Below are 20,301 nucleotides of genomic sequence, written 5' to 3' on the forward strand. Positions count from 1 at the left end.
TTCGCGCCCCGGTCCGGGAAGATCCCACATGCCGCGGAGCGGCTGGGCCCGTGAGCCATGGCCGCTGAGCCTGCGCGTCTGGAGCCTGTGCTCCGCAACGGGAGAGGCCACAACAGTGGGAGGCCCGCGTACCGCAAAAAAACAAAAACAAAACAAAACAAAAAAATTCAATAGGATAGAGCCATGGTACCCTTCATAAAACAGGATAGAAAATGAGATAATAACAATAAAGTTAATTATTGAGATACTAATATAAATCATTAAACATACAGAAAAGCTCTCGACAGTTGAACATAACTTCACCTGAATTCTTAGGTTATCTTAAAAGAGAAAAATCTTTGCATAGGGGAACATTATTTGACACTCATGATCTACAAATAGTGAAGTTGGAAAGGTAGCAATTCCATAGGGCAGAGACAAAAACAGAACCAGGGTAACAATCACAAAATGGACAGTATTTAAGCTTTTCTATTCCACTTCTAAACTTTGCAAGATGACAGTCTTCTAGCCAAAGGCATCACCTAAAATAAAAGAAAAATGATTGTTAATGCACATAAGAAGCCAAAATAATAACAAAGTAGACAGAAATATAATTTCTTTCCTTTATTGCCTTCATGAGTCAAGGCAAAACTAAATTTTGCTATAGCTTTAGCATGTTTGCACTCACAGGAACAACTAATATCCCATCTAGAAAACATTCTCCCACAGGGAATCTGGCACAAATAACCTACAGGACACTGCTGCACAGATTAGCTTATAATTATCTATTTTGTAGATAAATATATTTATCTTTGGATTTTAGCTCTCTCTAAAATCATGCATCAGAACAAAACATAATCTTATGCATACATACAACAGACAACTTGAACTTCTGAATACGTCATACAGGCAGGAGTAAAGCTAATAGTCAGAAGATGTGCCTGGGACCCTGCAACAGAGGTGCTGTGAGTTCTAGCTGCATTGAGAGAAGAAATGCATAAATGCAGAGGCAGTGGTGTCAGAACATGGCAGGAGTTTGTTCACCTACACTTTTGGCATCTCTTGTTTGGACCTCAAATGATGGTTATGTTGAGCTCAAACCTTAATTGGCATTTTGCAGACTCTTTGATACCACTCTGTTTAATGCTGGTGCTGAGAGGTAAGACAGGAGTAGAACAAGGAATGTTGGATTTAGGGAAGATATTGCTATGGTCTGAATGTTTGTGGCCCCCAAAACTCACATGCTGGAATTCTTTTTTTTTTTTTTTTTTTTGCGGTACATGGGCCTCTCAATGTTGTGGCCTCTCCCGTTCTGGAGCACAGGCTCTGGACGCACAGGCTCAGCAGCCATGGCTCACAGGCCCAGCTGCTCTGTGGCATGTGGGATCTTCCCAGACCGGGACACGAACCTGTGTCTCCTGCATCAGACTCTCAACCACTGCGCCACCAGGGAAGCCCCACATGCTGGAATTCTAAGGCCCATTGTGATGTATTAGAAGATAGGGCCTTTGGGAGGTGATTAGGGCAGGAGGGTGGAGCCCTCATGAGTGGGATTAGTGCCCTCATAAAAGAGACTCCACATTGCTCCCAGCCCCATCCACTCCATGAGGATATAAAAGGAAGTCTGTCATTGAAAGACAGCCTTCCCCTGACCATGTGGGCACCTTCATCTTTGACTTCCAGCCTCCAGAACTGTGACAATTTTTTTTTTTTTTTGGTTTATAAGCCACCCAGTCTGTGGTAATTTGTTATAGCAGCCTGAACAGATTAAAACAGACATGGAGGTGGGACTGTTGAACATATTTTCAGAAATGAAAGCAGAAGGAAAATGGGATAGGATACAATTTATGCTAACTGGTCTTCCCAGCCCCCCAGGACAGAAACAAACAAGAAAGGGGAAAAATGATGTATTTTTAATGATATTAATGTTTTATCAATTTCAATTTTACCTTGATTCTTTACTAATTTTCACTTTAGATTGAAGAAAACTCATTGTTGCTAGAATTTGTTTTAACACTAAATAAATAGTATCTTTTGATACAAGATATATTTAAGTATTTCTGATGTTAAGGCTATATATTTTGGACAAAGGAAATAAAACTAGGAAAGGGATGAGTAGTAATTAGCATGATTCTGGAAGGCTGAGCAAGTGGGTTTATAAAGATTAACAATGAAGTCCTCTGTTCTAATGGGACATCCACAAGTTACCCCTTCCTTTGGTTTGATCCAGAATACATGAATTCTTTTTGTAGTTCTGTCGTTCTATTTTTCTCTGAAAAATAATTTCTGTATGCTCAGTCATGACACAATGTAATTTCCTTACAGATGGGAGCTTCCCTTCTGAAGACATTAAAACACATTGAGCAGATTCTCACCCATAATAAAAAGCTATCAGAAGGTCTAACTGCAGTAATATACTTAAGGAAATAGATAAAGCATCATTTCCTTTGCAAGCTTAGTATGTAAGAATCGGGAATAGTTTCTTGCTACATGATTCTGAACATAAACACCATTTCTCTTTACAAAAAAAGAAGCATATGAAGAAAAAAATTAAACATCCCTTTTCAAAAAAGTTTTTAGTGGTGGACATTAGTCTTGCAATGAATGTTTTACTTCCCTTGAATTGTGAAAACACTGTCATGGAATTTGAAAATAATTATTTCAGTAAAAGGGTGTAGAGCTCCTGAACTTGCATAATTTCCCATAAGAAAAATTAAATCAGAATTATGTAAGTATATCATTCCAAATCCAGTTGGCCTTGAGGCAGTGCCTGGGAAGAAATAAGGATGCAGTGAGCCACAAAAATCAGGTTAGCCTCAAGGTCTACTCGTCCCCGGCAATCTTACTTCAGTGACGACTTGGAGTCACACCAAAGTGCATAAACTATCCATGGTGTTGAAACGATTTAAAGTGAAAAGCAGTAGAATATTTTACCAAAAACCCAAGCACAGAGTAAGAAAATGAAAGGGAAGAAATTCACTACATTAAAAGCAAGAGAGGTTGAATAATATGCAGCTAATTTGGCCTCGGCCTTCAGTGAAGCCAAGTGATTTGTGGAAGAAAACAAAATTAGCAGTGAGGCTAGGATTACTTGAATGAATACATCTATCAAATTATTCATATGGATGGTCATTTTTCCTTTCCAAACAAAGATCCCCGGAAGGAATTTTTAGAAGCCCTTTAGATTTCCTGGCCAAACTATAGTTCTTAGCTATGATATTTTTATATTATTGCAAATAATAGAAACCATAAAGTAGCTTCTACTCTCACACTATTGTCTATACAGTATCCTGATACTTCCTGTCAAAATAGCATGGAATCTTATTCACATTTGCATCTATTTTTGGATGCCTTGCCACCCCCCCACACACATATTGACTCACTAACACACCCAAACATCAGTGACTGTATCTGTCTCCTCTGTCTCTAGAGTATTCTTAATAATGAAAAATTAGAGCAGAAATTTATATCCATAGATGTTTATTGCATTAATATGTACAATATTTAAAGATCTGAAAGGAGAAAAATGTTTAACAATAGAAAATAACTTCAAATAATATAATCATACGTTAGAATATTATGAATCCATTAAAATGGTGTTTTAATAATTTTAAATAGCAAAATATTTAAAACATAATTTTGAATAAAAAGCAGGGTCAAATCCACATAGACATCATAATTGTGGTTATACTATATACATAATCATGTAATTAACATATAGGTATATATTTAGCATATGTATGAGACAGAGAGAGAGAAAGAGAGAGAAAGAGAGAGAGAGAGAGAGAGAGTGTGTGTGTGTGTGTGTGTGTGTGTGTGTGTGTGTGTGTGTGTGTGTCCCCAGAGAGAGGTTGTGTAGAATAGACATTATATATATGAGTTTGGACTCCAGAGTCATGCTGCCTGAATATGAATCACAGTTTTGCCATTTAATAAGCAAATTATTTAACCTCTCTTTTCCTCAATTTCCTCCTTTGTGAAATGGTGAAAATAAATACATGGTTGATGTTGAGATTAGAGGGGTGAATTCTACTTAGAACAATGCATAACAGAGAGTATATAATTTTTAGCTCTTATGATCATCTAAATATATACACACATTATAAGTACACAAAATGAACCTATGCATACACACAGACAATTGCAAAACTGCAAAATCGAGCAAAATGTTATCAGTATTTCTGACGTTTGAGATTGTGGATAACTTTTGTGTTTACATGTTTTTTTCTGTTTTCCAAGATTTTCTGGAATGAGCAAATCATACTTTTATAATCAGAGATAAATGTTTCCATGGTATTTAAGAACAGATGGATTGAGTTACACACACATATAATGTGCTTAAAGTACAATACTGTATTAAAAATACAGTGCTGCTTCAAGCAGTGCTCAGCCCATAGGATGACTTACAGAAACATTTATTAAATTAACATAAACGGTAATTGAGGAATTGGACATAGTAATTAGTAACTAGAGAATATTTAGCCCAAGAGTTTTGCAAGAAAGGAAGATAAAAAAAAATGAAATTGTAGAAGAAGGTAATATCTGTCTAGCAAAGTTTGGGTTTTATAATTCTAAGACTTAAGTATACATTTTCTAGGCAGCATTGAAGAAGCCAGTACAAAAAGAAACTTAGAAAATCTATGAAGAGAGAAAATAAGCTTCATGGCCAAATTTAGACTCCAGAAAAGCTAGGGAAAATCAGAGCAAATGGGATAAATTTGTTTTAAAGAGGAAAAACTTTTACATGATCCTGGAATAAGGAATGTAGGGCTGGGTGTCGGTATGTAAACGTTTGTGTTTTAAAAAGCAAAAAAAAAAAAAAAAAAAAAATCCTTTTTTAATTTTTTGAGGAAACTCCATACTGTTTTCCATGGGGGCTTCACCAATTTACATTCCCAGCAACAGTGTACTAGGTTTCTTTTTCTCCACATCCTTGCCAACACTTATTATTTCTTGTCTTTTTGACAGTAGGCATTCTGACACGTATTTGTTGATATCTCATTGTGGTTCTGATTTGTGTTTCCTTGATAATCCAGCAATTCTATTTCTGGGTATCTATCCAAAGAAAATGAAAACAGTAATTCAAAAAGACATATGTGCCCCAATGTTCATAGCAGCATTATTTGCAATGGCCAAGATATGGAAGCAACCTAAGTGTCCATCAACAGATAAATGGATAAAGGTGTGATACACACACACACACACACACACACAATGGAGTATTACTCAACCATATATAAAGAATGGCATTTTGCCATTTATGACAACATGGATGGATCTGGAGGATAGTATGCTTAGTGAAATAAGTCAGACAGAGAAAGACAAATGGTGTATATTTTCACTTATATGTGGAATCTAAAAAAACAATACAAATGAATATCACAAACAGAAACAGACCCACAGATACAGAGAACAAACTGGTGGTTAACCAAAGATGAGAATGAGTGCAAGGGGTGGGCAAGATAGGTGAAGGGGATTAAGAGGTACAAAGTACAAGGTATAAAATAAGTTAAAAGGATGTAATATACAGCACAGGGAATATAGCCAATATTTCATTGTGAAGAGTTAGACACTTACCCTTGAAATCAAGGCCATTTCTCTTGTCTTTAGAAATCACTGTGGGTACAAAAATGGGGAGATATTCCCTTAAACAGATAAAATGCCCTGCTTTCACATTCTGAAGCATATTTCTATGTAAAGATCTAGCAGTGAACTAAGATATTATAAAAAAAAATGATGAGGATAATATATAGAGTAGTATTTAGAGGATATAAGTAAATCAGAATACCATGTAAGACAAAAATATGAATGATAAATTATATTAATCCATCTTAAGTTATATATATACTACATATATAAAGATCTTTAGTTAAGTCTATATCTTTTACTTGCTTCCTCTCAGTCAGTTATTTTCACCAAATTCTACTTAACTTTTATATGTTAAAAGAATAGAAGTAATGACCACATGTGTGTGTATATTTCTATATGTCTGAAAACAGAACATTTAAAAGTGTTCTAGATAGCTGCATTAAGAATTCTCTTAAAAGTGTAGCTCCACTATGACTGTGATTGTGAGTTACTTAGCTATACTATAAAATAGCAGTTAGATAAGATTTAATGTAAAATGTGGTTTTTCATTCATGAGGTTGGTGAAATTTGGTTTCAATATACTTTTCCCACTGTACAATGAAAAAATAAACAATCACAGGATGGTGTCATATTTTATAATCTCATTCATGAAAATAAGAAAGGATTTAGAAATATATAAACTACATAGAAAAGCGCAGATTTGTTCATTCACACTGAAATGTTTCTTCTCTAAACCAAAATAAGAGGAAGATGAAGAAAATCTATTGAGAAACAATATAAATCAATATTAAATGCAAATAAATATGTAAGGTGATTACCAGCTCATTTTTTTGTAAATAATGCAAGCACATGCGTACATACACGACCCCCAAGAAAAATTAGAATGTTTGTTTGCTATCTTGGAATTCCATCTTTTAAAATGTCAAAGCTTTCCTATTACAATATTTACCTTGCCTCCAAAACTTAAATATAAGGCTTTATTTACTAACAGCATTTGGATTCTGGACTCAGAAACAAAAGAACAGAAATTGTGCTTCTATTTCTATAGGTCTTGTAGATAATATTACATTTTCAGCCCAAATAGTATATGTTTCAAAGATTCATTAACTTACAAGTCTAGAAAAATTGGCAAACTGACATTAGGATAACATTTCCTTGTTTCTACTCCGTAAAATGTCTTATTCAGTTTCCCCACCAAAAAAATTACCTTTTGCAAATTGGAAATACACAGAATGACCCCTTTTTATGTATTTTTAACACAAAATTATCTAATCCAGCTGCCATGATAGTGTTTTTAAATAAAGGGGATACAGTTAAGAACAGTATATAATTTATTTCTTTAATGGGAAACTAGGATTTTTTATCAAAGAAAATATTTCTTATACATGTCGTGTGTTCCAGACATTGTTCTAAGTGTTTGTTATAATAATAACAAACGATATCCTTGAAATCATGGAGCTACCTTTCTATCTATGTATCTATCCATACAAGCAATATCCTTGAAATCATGGAGCCACCTTTCTATCTATGTATGTATGTATCTATCCATCCATCCATTCCCATTTATCTATAACATATACGTATGTATAACTATTTTATCAAAACTGAAAACATTGCATCCACAAAAAAAAAGACTTTTGGAATTTGGTTATGTTCACTGTGTTCATTTTTTTTTTTTTTTTTTTTTTTTGCGGTACGCGGGCCTCTCACTGTTGTGGCCTCTCCCATTGCGGAGCACAGGCTCCGGACGCGCAGGCTCAGCGGCCATGGCTCACGGGCCCAGCCGCTCCGCGGCATGTGGGGTCTTCCCGGACAGGGGCACGAACCCATGTCCCCTGCATCGGCAGGCAGACTCTCAACCACTGCGCCACCAGGGAAGCCCCCATTTTTAAAGTAATATAAATTATCAGAAGACATAACACCACCACCTGATCTTGTTCTTAAATTTGTGATTTCTAAGATAGCTAAAAGAAATGTTCCTAGGAAAATGTTATGGACATTCTTATATTTGACTTTAATAGGAAATACTATTCAGACAATGTTTATCTATGAATAAGTTGAACACATTCTACTTGCTTGCTATACAATTTTTCACAAGGTCAGTAAACATGTCATAATATCTATGAAACCAACATCCATTACCTTATCATAGCTTTAAGTGATTATTAATATGTGATGATGATTGAAGGCACCTCTTTTTTTATTTGCTGTCAGAAATAGCTATTCTTGAAACTTTACTCTCTTCAATGTGAACATCAGTACAATTTGACAAGTTCCATGCAGATTTCTGTTGATATTCTGATTGGAAATGTGTAAACTTAAAGATTAGTCTGGAGAGAAACGGCATCATTATTATAACATATTATCTATGAATGTAATAGAGCTCCTTATTTATTCAGGGCCCCGTTCAGCACCTAAAAAAGTTTTGGAAACTTCTCAAAAGGAGAAGTTGTTTTGATTTATTCAAAGACATCTTTTAAATTATTGGTTCATAAATTTTGGATTATTATTGGAACTTTTTTCTTATGTTTTTAGATTGTTGAACTTTTATCAAGAAAAGTTGTTTAACTTTTTATACAACTGGTCTGTACCTTGGATGTGTATTTCATCTGTATAAAACAGAAAAATTGACTCTTTTTTCCAGTATTTACACCATTTTTTTCTTGCTTATTTATGACCTACTGTGGTACAACATTGAATAGCAGATTTACTGGTTAGTTTTGGGTTTTTTTGCTTGTTTCTGAACTCAGGAGGTTAAACGATTCCCTGTGAGGAACAATGTTTGATACTTTAAAGTAGAAATCCTAAGTGGATAGTGGAACTTCTTTTATATTAGTTTTAACCATGAATATGGGTTAATTTTTTTAATGATTTTATTTTTTGTAATAATCATCCCATTTTTCTCAATTGGAGTGGTGGAATACGTTAATACATTTTTGATAGAGAATCTTGAATTCTAAGAATAAACATGATATGGTCATGATGAATATTTTATAACCCTTGTATATTCCATTTGCCAAGATTATCAGCTAGAATTTTTTCACCCATAATAATAGATAAATCTATAATTCACTTATACTATTTTCATCAAGTTTGTTTCAATAATTTCCTGTCTCATAACATAGGTTAGGAAATGCACTCTTGAATTTCTCTAAAACATTTTTTATCTGTTTCTTACAGTTTTGATATAACTCACCTATAAAAATCAGCTGTAAAACTTGGTTTATTTGTTTCAAGGAGGAATAAGAAATTTGATGCATGAGCAAAGTATTTAATAATAATAATTACTCTATCAGGTTTCTTTTTTACTTTTGATGGAGTACTGGAAATTATTTTCCAGAAAATTTGAAATATCTCAATTTATAATTTTAATGTACTAAGGTTTTTCAGAATCTTTAGTTGTATTTTGTAAATGTCAACTATAACTGTAGTTATATTCTGTTTTTCAATCTTTAAGTTAGTTGGATGTTTCCTCCTTTTTCTTGATTAATTTTGGTAACAGGCTTTTGATATGATGAGAATTTTGGGGGATTCTTCGGTTGTCATGAATGTTTTTCCTTTCTCTCTCCCTCGACTCTGTTTTATAAGGGGTGAGTTTGGTTCTTGCCCCTCTGAGTCATACTCCCAGTCATCATGGCCCACATTTGGATCCAGATACAAGCAAACTCTTGCCTGCAGCTACACTGCTGTTTTGGGTTTCTGTGTTGTTTCTGGCCGATGGAATGTTTTATTTGTACCCCTAAACGTGCCTAGGTTTCTTAATGACTTTTTAAAAACAGGTCTTATCGGTTACTGCTATGTTTAGAGTAGAAAGTACAATCAATGCATAATCTTACCACATCATCTTGAAAAGGATTGCTTAAATATTCTCATGTCAGGATTTTACATATGAATGTATAAATGATTTGTGCTATTAGATTTTAGTTTGATAACTAAAACACCCATATATCACATATAGTTTATATTTTTATTCACCCAGAATCTTAAAAGGATCAGATATGTAATTAGACCACCAAACACTTCCCATTTTCCCAGATTAATGATGATCCATTGGCAGCAATTTGGAAAATGTAATTTATTGTGCTGAAACAATAACTTGTATAGTGATATCTGAGTGACCCTTCCAGTTTTAGAAGGGTCTAATATAGTCCCAAAGAAGAGCTAGGAGAAAGTGGGTCACTCTATAAGCAAACCTCTACATCCCAAAGAATAGTGGTGATAAAAATGATTCAGAAACAGGGGCCAAAATAACAAAATAATTCAATTTTGCAAATTACTTCATGCATATAAAAGCAAACAACTGTGTCTGTGACTAGTGTTTAATTTTACTTATTTTTAAAAATGTATACCAGTTCTTTAAAATTATTTATGATTACAGTGGGCAGTATTAGAACATTTCATTTAAAAACTTTGAAAATGCTTTCAAATGTATTTCTTCACTTGACCATATTACAATTCTGTGATATGGAGTTTAGATATGCTTCTAAACCACACACACACACACATACTGAGTGGGTAAGTAGATTTTCTATGTTACATATGAGTCTTCTCATTCAAAACAGTTACTCTATTTACTGTAATGCATACATACACAAAAACATTTTCATTTCTTTTTTTGACAATAAGATAATTAATGGGCAGATATGAACACTATATTTAAAATTTTTGACTTATCCTTGTTAATGTTAGCTAAAACACTTCTTTTTTTCCATAAATTCATTTTTTTAAATCTATATTTAATTTTGACTGACATTCAAAATTTCTTGTAGTACACACAGATATGAATCATTAACTGTGCATAGTGATAAAGAAATAGATCTAATATATAGCTTAAAGAATACCAATAATGATAAAGCATCCAAAATGAAATGTCATTTTTTAACATTCAATGAAATGTAAGAATAATTTTCATTTCATTTTTCATTACATCTTTTAGAAGTTTATATTTGAACTCACTGTAAGGAGTTCAAATATTAACTGTAAGTTTAATAAGAAGCTATTGAGAAATTTCACCCAGAGAGGGACGTAAGTTTTCTTTCTAGAATTCCACTCTATAATGTAGAGTATGTGCTGGAACTGGAGACATGAGTTGAAAGCTAGTGTAGGAATCCAGGGAAGAGATTATGATAATCTAGACCAGAGTAGTAGCAGAAAGGTAGACAGAAAAAGTGAAGGTAACAGATTTAATCGAGAGTTTGGTCCTGCACCAGCCTGGCGGGCTTCCTCCCTGCACAGCCTGTGAGCAACAGCTCTTCTCTTACACCTGACTGGGCCTCTGGGGTGAGGAAGTGCGGCACGAGAGGAAATCTGAGGCACAGAGAAGTTAACTGCCTGGCCCAAGATCACAGAACTAAGCCGTGTGGCTGACAGGGTCATGTGGCTGACAGGGTTGTGGTGCTCCGGCCGGGTGTCAGACCTGAGCCTCTGAGTGGGAGAGCCAAGTTCAGGACTTTAGTCCACCAGAGACCTCCTGGCCCCACATAATATCAAATGGCAAAAGCTCTCCCAGAGATCTCTATCTCAATGCTAAGACCCAGCTCCACTCAATGACCAGCAAGCTACAGTGCTGGACACCATATGCCAAACAACTAGCAAGACAGGAACATAACCCTATCCATTAACAGAGAGGCTGCCTAGAATCATAATAAGTTCACAGACGCACAAAAACCACCACCAGATGAGCCCCTGCCCACCAGAAAGACAAGATCCAGCCTCATCCACCAGAACACAGGCAGCAGTCCCCTCCACCAGGAAGCCTACACAACCCACTGAACCAACCTTACTCACTGGGGGCAGACACCAAAAACAACAGGAACTATGGATATTCAGCCTGTGAAACGGAGACCCCCAAACACAGTAAGTTAAGCAAAATAGGAAGATAGAGAAATACACAGCAGATGAAGGAGCAAGGTAAAAACCCACCAGACCAAACAAATGAAGAGGAAATGTGCAGTCTACCAGAAAAAGAATTCAGAGTAATGATAGTAAAGATGATCCAAAATCTTGGAAATAGAATGGAGAAAACACAAGAAACGTTTAACAAGGACCTAGAAGAACTAAAGAGCAAACAAACTATGATGAACAATACAATAAATGAAATTAAAATTTCTCTAGAAGGACTCAATAGCAGAATAACTGAGGCAGAAGAGCAGAAAAGTGACCTGGAAGATAAAAGAGTGGAAATAACTACTGCAGAGCAGAATAAAGGGAAAAAAATGTAAAGAATTGAAAACAGTCTCAGAGACCTCTGGGACAACATTCAGTGCACCAACATTCAAATTATAGGGGTCCCAGAAGAAGACAAAAGAGGTACTGAGAAAATTTGAAGAGATTACAGTTGAAAAGTTCCCTAATATGGGAAGGGAAATAGTCAAGACCAGGAAGGGCAGAGACCCCATACAGGATAAATCCAAGGAGAAATACACCAAGACACATACTAATTAAACTATTAAAAATTAAATAGAAAGAAAAAATATTAAAAGAAGCAAGGGAAGAGCAACAGGCTCTGTATTCAGTTCCATTGACCTATGTGTCTGTTTTTATGTCAAAACCGTAACGATTTGCTTACTATAACTTTATAATACAATTTGAAATCAGAGAGTGTGATGCCTCCAGCTTGGTTCTTCTTTCTCAAGATTAGTTTGGCTATTCAAGGTCTTTTGTGGTTCCATACAAATTTTAGGTTTTCAGGGTGTATTTCTGTGGAAAATGTCACTGGAATTTTGATAGAGATTGCATTGACTGTAGATTGCTTTGAGTAGTATGGATATTTTAACTCTTCTAATCCATGATTATGGAATATCTTTCCATTTGTTTATCTCATTTTTATATTTATTGTACATTGATAATGGTGATAGGCTGGGTATGTTAGGCTATAACTAAAACATAGTATTATAGTTAATTTCAGAAACTCCTTTTTCCTTTTCTAAATGTGGCTCGTATCTGGCTCACATTGTATTTCTGTGGCACAGTGCCACTTGAAACATTAATGTTTAATACTGAAAATGAGAAAAAGAGAAAATATGTATTTTTCTGGTCAGCTCCTTTTCAGAAAACTTAATATTCTTTAGGAATGCTAATCTGCTGATCTAATCCACTGTGGATGCCACAGGGAAAGTCCTAGAAATAAGAGCTTATGCTGTACATTAAACAACTTGCTGTATCTGTTATTAAGGTAATTTAGTATGCTGTTTTACTGTGAATTATTTGGTATTGACAATGCACTGCCTTAAATCCCAAGTAACATTTAATTGACCGACAGCAATCCCAGTGCAATACTAGACCATAAACCATTGAAAAAAACATGTCAGCAGTTGACTCTTTTGAATAACATTAGACATTGATGACTGCAAGAGACTTCAAGTACCAACTGAGATTATGATACGATAGTATAGCTGTTGTGGTATAAAGCATACCACAATGACAGCCAAGTAGAAAACCTTAAACACATAGGGACTGAATCAACTAATTATGCCATATATCCTAAAGTCATTCATAGTCTTTTGCTTCCCTGCCAAGAGTTCCTGTCAAAACAGGAGGAGAGAATTATTCTGGCAGAAAAGGATAGAGAGTAGGGTGAGGAGTGGAAGGCATTCATGTGGCGACAGAAGAGCTGCCAAGCTAAATGAGGCACGCTCTTCTGTTACAAAGAGTGAAGAAAAATTAAAATTAGGACAGAAAGCAGTCAGAGTAAGCAGGGACGTGTGTGAGACAGAACAGAGAAGGAAACCAAAGATCTAGATGGTGCTTGGGTTGGGCACTCGGGTCCTGCCACTTCTCGACATAAACCCTATTTTCTCTCCGTGCCAAAAAGTTACAGTATACTCTTTTCCAGTGCTGCTGAAATGGTTAAGATTTTGCAACGTTTAATAGGTATTTTAAAAGTAAGGTGTCAGAGCATTTCAACTATGACTAACACGGTACTACCAAATTGCTATAGATCTTATTGCTTAAAAACCAACAGCTGGAACAAATTTTATTCTTACCCTTAGTCCCTATGACTCACTGTCTACATTGTCAAGGTAACTGTCATTCTGTGATAAGTTTGAGCTGGTGATGTTTTCTCTATCCACATATTATGAATGCTACAAAGCTTTTAGAAAATGAATTGATAATAATGTAGGTGCTTTGACCTGAATAAGTATCTCCTCATATAAGAAAAATTAAGTATTCAAAACACTTAACAGAAAAAAGTGAACAGCCAGGACATTTTATCCAAGAAAAAATATTATATTAAAAAAGGAAAGGAAATAGTATTGTTAGAAGTCAAAATAAAGGAAACATTCAAAGACACCTTAAACTTGAAATTGTGTGTGTGTTTAATTCTGTTGGGCATCTCCTACAAGATGTAATCAGAAATGGCCTTTATGATGGAAGCATGAGACATAGAGAGAAGCTATGCTTAGTTAATGACTACCATGAAAAAAGAGCTGTCTAACATAAGAGAAAGACAAAAGGAAACCCATAAAACAGATCTTAAAATTGTCTTGAATGCAGAGTACTAGCAGCAATGAAAATTTAACAAATTTGAGAATCCCTCTCAGAATTCAGAGGGAGAAAATACCTAAGAGTTTAAAATGCACAGAGAGAATGTAATTGATACAGTAAAAAAAAAAAAGGCAAAGCAAACATCTATTGACATTGCTGAAGGAATAATTGATGATCCTGAGGTGGAAAGAAAACAGAAAAATAACACCTAAGAAATAATATTGCATCTAAACTCTTAACTGAAATTTAAAGATGTGAACATATAGATTAAATGTACTCTTCACACTTACATCTAACTTAAATCGACTATACTTCAATAAAAACAATTACATCTAATTATTAACTATTTACTTCGGAATAGTGTCTGTTCACATTCAAAGTGAAAGAATAAGACTAATTTTAGTACTTTTGTAGGAAAAATAGTATACTTTCAAGAGGCAAGCATTAAATTGATGACAGATATCTCTTCTATAACACCAATATAGTAAAACAGTGTCTGTTTATGGCAATATTTTGTGAATCTAGAATTATAAGCAATCCAAGTAGTTCTTCATGTGTGAAAGCAACAGGAGCTGCTTATTGTTCTGGCGCAAAATTACTGAAATGTATATCCCGGATTACTGAGTGAGGAACCAAAATAAAGAGGTCAGTAATAGCAAGAACTAGATCAAAATGTCAAACTTTATAACTAAGCAAGAGTACAAATAAAAATACTTAAATATGGTTTCATTTTAAAAAATGCAAATACCAAAAAATCTTAAAAGTATGGTCAACAAAGAAAATATGAATCTGAGTCTAATCCGTGCTAAATAAGTTAATAAATATGAATTGGGAGCATGACCTTTATTGTAAGTTTAAATGTATCAACATGAAGTTATGACTTTGTTTGGCTGGACGGAAAAGATAAAGTACCCAAGGAACTGTCCCCCGCACACAAACAGACCTCAATCACCTGAAAAGTGACATAAATTTAGGGATTCAGCAATATGGAAAGTGTGGTGTAGGTTGACTACAAACGTAAAACATGATGAGTCATGGATTTAAATCTAAAGCATAACAGTTACAAACGGAAAATCAGGGTAAATAAAACTTATTTAATAAAACTATAAATTTATAGCTCCAGTTTATGTATTTTTACTCATGTAATTTCTAGAAGGACAGGAAGAACAAAGGCAAATATTAAGATAAACAATTCTTTATATAGGGAATATTTAAAATGTAATTTTATTATTCACTTTAATTACAGAGATGTAATCAAGAGGTTCAAGATTTTAGAAATAAACTTAAATGACTTTTCATAGAAACGAAATCAAGATATTTAACTCCCAAACCAAATACAGAGAAGAAAACATAAAAGTGGTACTGCACAGCATAATCCCTGTAGGAAAATACAGAATGCATAGACAATCTCAGGCATGCAAAAGCAATAAAGAAAACATGCTAATTTTTAATTTATGACATTTTTGTTAATATTTTAAACCCTTTTACACATGATGAAACATTGACTTAAAGTAACACCCACTTATATTCTGTATAAAAGAGGCACAAGAGTGAATCTGGGAAGACGAAAGATGGCAATTTGAGCACAGACCCAGTGTTGGTCCTTGTGCCTGACCTGCACCTGCTTTTCTTCTCCAGACCCCGCCTCACTGCTCTCTGTAAAAATACAGAATTGTGGACCCAGATGTGCAGCCCCTAGAGGATGCTTCTTATGTTTTGATTTCTACTAGAATCATGGGAGTGAACAGCTGTGTGGGATCACATGGTTGATGGAACTGGGTAGATGCAGTTGGAAAACAAATGCAGCCTTGCCTTCCTGAGGGGTTTTCGGTCCCTGAAGGTCCTAGCTCAGCCCCTAGGAATCCCTTAGTGGAAACTGTGTGCCTTACTGTGGCTTATTCCTAAAGGGCCCTTCTAATCTGATCCAGAGGGTCTGGTGAATTTTTGGAGAACGGCATTGGAGAATGGTCTCAAAGTCTCTGGGCTGGGAGTGAGATGCATGTGAGTATATAGGGGCCTGAGAGCAGAAGAGCTTTCTCCTGCCACTCACCAGTGTGAGTCCTCCAGTATCTCCCTGTCACAGTAAGAGCGCAAACTGTGGGGCATTCCACGTCCATGGGATGTGCTCCAGCTGAGGGACTCTAACATCCTCAAATGTATAGCTACTGAGGGACAGAAAAATTAAATCCAAAATGATGATCTAGAATAGTACTTTGACCAGTAGACAGAATAATCCCATGGGGATGAAATCAGACTATAAAAACTACATTTTGTAACCAAAAAAAGTTACATAATGTTATAATTTTTAATTTAATTGATGGGACCTCTGCTTTAAAATAACAGATAATAGATCACCCCAGGCCAATCCCACTGCCAACAATTAAAAAGAAAATGGCCAGATTTCAAAAATCATAATTTTAAAGTCATCTGAAATGTGTAGACAACAGAACTAGATGGACTAAAAACTTCAGAGAGGCGAGAAATATTTGGATGTGAGCTGATGACCCCTGGCTGTTTTTTATTATTTTATTTCCCGGGAGAGCATGCCAGTTCTGATGGCTTAGTTCAGGCAGAGAACGGCTGCTGGGGGGACTGTGATGGGGGAGGAAACAAACAATGCTTCTAGGGGCCACAAGTGGCTGGAATGATGAATCCAGGAGTTGAAGGCCAGCTTTCTCTAGACATTTGTGAATTCTGAGGCTGTTTGGGAGGCTAACAAATTAAGCCAAAAGTTTCTGGAAAAAAGTCTCTTACATTCCACTAAAGAAAAGGGCCTGGAAATACAGCAAGCAGGCGATGAGAGCCTCAGAGAAAGCAGAGATTCACCCGGGGGCACCTACCAGTCCTGGGTGAAGATAGAAACTTCAGAATAGCAAAGGTTGAAACCAACAAGCAAGAAAATTGTAATTAGGAGGAAGAAAGAAAAAGAGAATAAAATAAAAGTAAGTATTTACCTATTATCTTCAGAAAGGTCCAAAAGGACAATGCATCCATAAAACAAAGATGATATTTAACAAGAGAATAAGAAAAAGCTTAAAGGATTAAATATTTTACCTTGATGCCTTTTTATTAAATTATGAGTAATATACTATAATAAATGTGTGATGAAGCATAAAAGATAAAGACAGGGAATTTAAGAATGTTGGGAAATGGAAATTCCAAGATGACACAGCTGTGCTTAAATAGCCATCACTCCCTATTAGTTTATCAGATATCACTGTTCACTTGAAATGAACTTATTGAGTAATAACAGGTAGTCTGCAGGAAAAAAATTAAAGATGGGTACATTTAAAATTACACAAGTAAATAAAACTAGGCAATGATTAAATATTTAAGAAAAAGGAACAGGTTCAGACAGAACACTTTGATATAGTACACCCCTGGGCTCTGCAGTAAACAATCTTAACATTCTCCCGAAAAGTGTATCTCTATTTGATGCAAAATTTGGCATAAACTATATTGGCATGTTGAGATATGTAAAGAGTGGTTGAAGTTGTGGTGATGTAAGAGTTTAGTTTTGATCCAATAATGAGTTCTCAAGAGATAATATGAAAAGAATAGTAGGAAAAACATATAATATAGATACATGAGGATAAGTAAGAGGAAAAGCACCTAAGATACTTAAAAGTAGTTGGTCTGGGGAATGAACCTTTGATTAAAATAAATTTTAAAATTTCATGAAATCAAATACATCATAATTTATAACTTCTGAGATATGTGTTTGCTTTAAAAGGCATTCCCCCAAATGTTAACAATCTCTCATTTTCTTATAACACTTTCACCATTTACTTTTGTTCTCTCTTTAAAATCTACTTGTAAGCTTAATTTTATATGGTTTGTTATGGACGCTTTTTAAAAAAACTTTTATCTAACTCTGTATCTACTTTCAGATTTATTTTTAATGTTACTAATTTAAATAAACTTAGGTAGAGGGCTAATGGACTCATTTTCTCTGTTCAAAATCCTAACTCCACTATGTTGTAATGAGGAAAAAATATAAAGTTTATTTTGTAATGTTTTCAACATTATTTTATAGGTGTCTTACATATCACAAATGCCACTGTCATCCCCTAATAGAATTTAGTCAAATTAAGGCATATTACGTTTCTACTTTTTGTAGTTATTATAGACTTCGAATTTTTAAAACATAAAGGGAATTTCATACAAGAGGAATTAGTAATCCTTCGTCAGAGGCTAACTATAGTTTTCAGTGGATTACTATAAAAGTTTCTCACATTGGTCACGTGTCAGTAGAATAATATAATCTTACTGAAAGCCGTGTTATTCATACTTTCCCTCTAGATCTCCTCCAGTCTCTGAGATTGGGGCACTGCCAGCATTGCCAAGCTATCAGGTCACAGCCATTGATAACCTCAGCACAGGTGTACTAAAAACAATCCTATCGTTGGTGAGTCTTGGCAACAGGGAATGCAGACTGCTGTTATGAAAGCACTCATGCTTTTCAATTCTGAAATTCCTGCTAAATATTACATTACACTTATTTTACGGTTCTGATGAATTTCTGGAATGAAAAAACACCAAGTTACCTGGCAGTCGTCAACATTTGTTGACCTATCCCCCTATCTCCCAGTTCCCAAATACTTGTAGTAACTATTGCCCCTTTTGGTGGTTTAACTAAGATAAAACACCAGCTCATAATTGGAATCACTGAGTTATCAGAGCCCCAGATATTATCCTCATTCCTACTTTTGATGTGGAATAAGTACAACTGATCCTTGAACAACTCAGGTTTGAACTCTGTGGGTCCACTTGTACAAAGATATTTTTCAGTAGTAAATACTATAGAACGACAGGGTCAGTGGGTGGTTGAAGCTACTGCTGCTTCTGAACATGGATTAACCCCAGAGTTGTTCAAGGGTCAATTGTATTGGCATTCTTACATTTTCAAAAATTACATCATTTTTTCTTACTAACATCTGCACCATGTGTAGGTTCAAAGCAGGGGGATTGTGACGTGTGAATGCCTGTGAGTATTTTGTAGGCTCCAAATAAATATTATTTTTTTTCATTTTCTAAATAATGGGTCAGATTCTGGAAAACTTAAGGATTATCATACCACTGCAGGAATCTCTACTAAAATAAGATATAAAAGTACTAAATTCTATTCAACAGTTAAACTGAAAGAGTCACTTCTTAGATGTCACATTTAATATCAGAGAATTTAGCTCCAAAATATATTTCATACTTAGAGAAATCAAGTTAAAGATTTTGTATAAAAGCAGTATTTCCACTCAACCATAATATTCTGAGTTATTACCTAATCATTCACAGAGAATAAATAGATCTAAAAGCAAGCTAAAGAGAACTTATATAATGTGATTTTACATAACTGAATTAACCATACCTCTAAGGGTTCAGTAAAATGTTCATTCACAAAATTCTAATTTACAGATCTGAATACTATTATCTCTTTATCCTAAATTATAGCTTAATGTTAAAATGTCTTTTTAAAGTTCACATTTTTCTATTTAGTCATCTCTTGCTACAGAGGATTGCCCAGCATCCTTCTCTGAAAAAAATTTAATTTGTTTGATGGTAACAGTCAAATTGGAGCAACTGTTAAAAGTAACAGAAACTTAATTCCTTCTACTATCCCTTTATGGGAAATATTCTGAAACCTACTCATCCTTGCCATTCTTCCCAAGATCCTCTTAAATTTATTTGTGGTGACTAGGACTGAAAAGTATGGTCAGATTTAAATATTAAAGAAAAATGTATTAAATGAATAGATTAAAAAATTATTAGTGAAATCCTGGCCAATGAGAAACATTTTACTGGTGTAGTTATCATCTTAATCTATCTTTAAGCCTCATAAAATAATCATTAAACATCTTGGCCTTCTTTGAAATGGCACAGTTAGCATACACTAAATTATGGTTGCAAACTCATAAATAGGCATTGTTGGGGTTTTGTTTGGGAGGGTATTTATTGGAATTTCACATGACTTTTTTAATGTATTTTTTTCACAACTTTTTTTTAATTGAAGTATAACTGATTTACAATGTTGTATTAATTACTGCTGTACAGCAAAGTGATTCACATACATTTTTAACATATTCTTTTCCATTATGGTTTATTATAGGATACTGAATATAGTTGCCTGTGCTATACAGTAGGACCTTGTTTATCCAATCTACATATAAAAGCTTACATCTGCTAATCCCAATCTCCTACTCCATCCCTCCCCCAACCCCCTCCCGCTTGGCAACCACCAGTCTGTTCTCT

At 34.7% G+C, this 20,301-nt stretch overlaps 1 protein-coding gene across 4 annotated transcripts in view; it reads right to left on the bottom strand.

Annotated features, from left to right (window-relative positions):
* Positions 1 to 411: 411 nt before the first annotated feature.
* Positions 412 to 20,301, bottom strand: part of CCDC102B (coiled-coil domain containing 102B) — a 252,400-nt gene continuing 232,510 nt past the window's right edge. For 2 of the 4 annotated variants that reach the window (XM_029216610.1, XM_029216577.1), the window contains 2 exons: positions 5,557 to 5,595; positions 4,863 to 5,034 (listed from right to left, as the gene is read on the bottom strand). In XM_029216610.1, the coding sequence (XP_029072443.1) occupies positions 5,586 to 5,595 (10 nt within the window). In that variant the 3' untranslated portion in view covers positions 4,863 to 5,034; positions 5,557 to 5,585. Of the gene's footprint in view, positions 522 to 4,862; positions 5,035 to 5,556; positions 5,596 to 7,760; positions 7,867 to 20,301 lie in introns of those variants that run through there. The other 2 variants (XM_029216583.1, XM_029216600.1) reach the window with 2 other exon arrangements.

The sequence above is a fragment of the Monodon monoceros genome, unplaced genomic scaffold (assembly GCF_005190385.1).
Source record: "Monodon monoceros isolate NGI ecotype Baffin Bay Population unplaced genomic scaffold, NGI_Narwhal_1 Super_Scaffold_1, whole genome shotgun sequence".
In the NCBI taxonomy this organism is placed as follows: Eukaryota; Metazoa; Chordata; class Mammalia; order Artiodactyla; family Monodontidae; genus Monodon; species Monodon monoceros.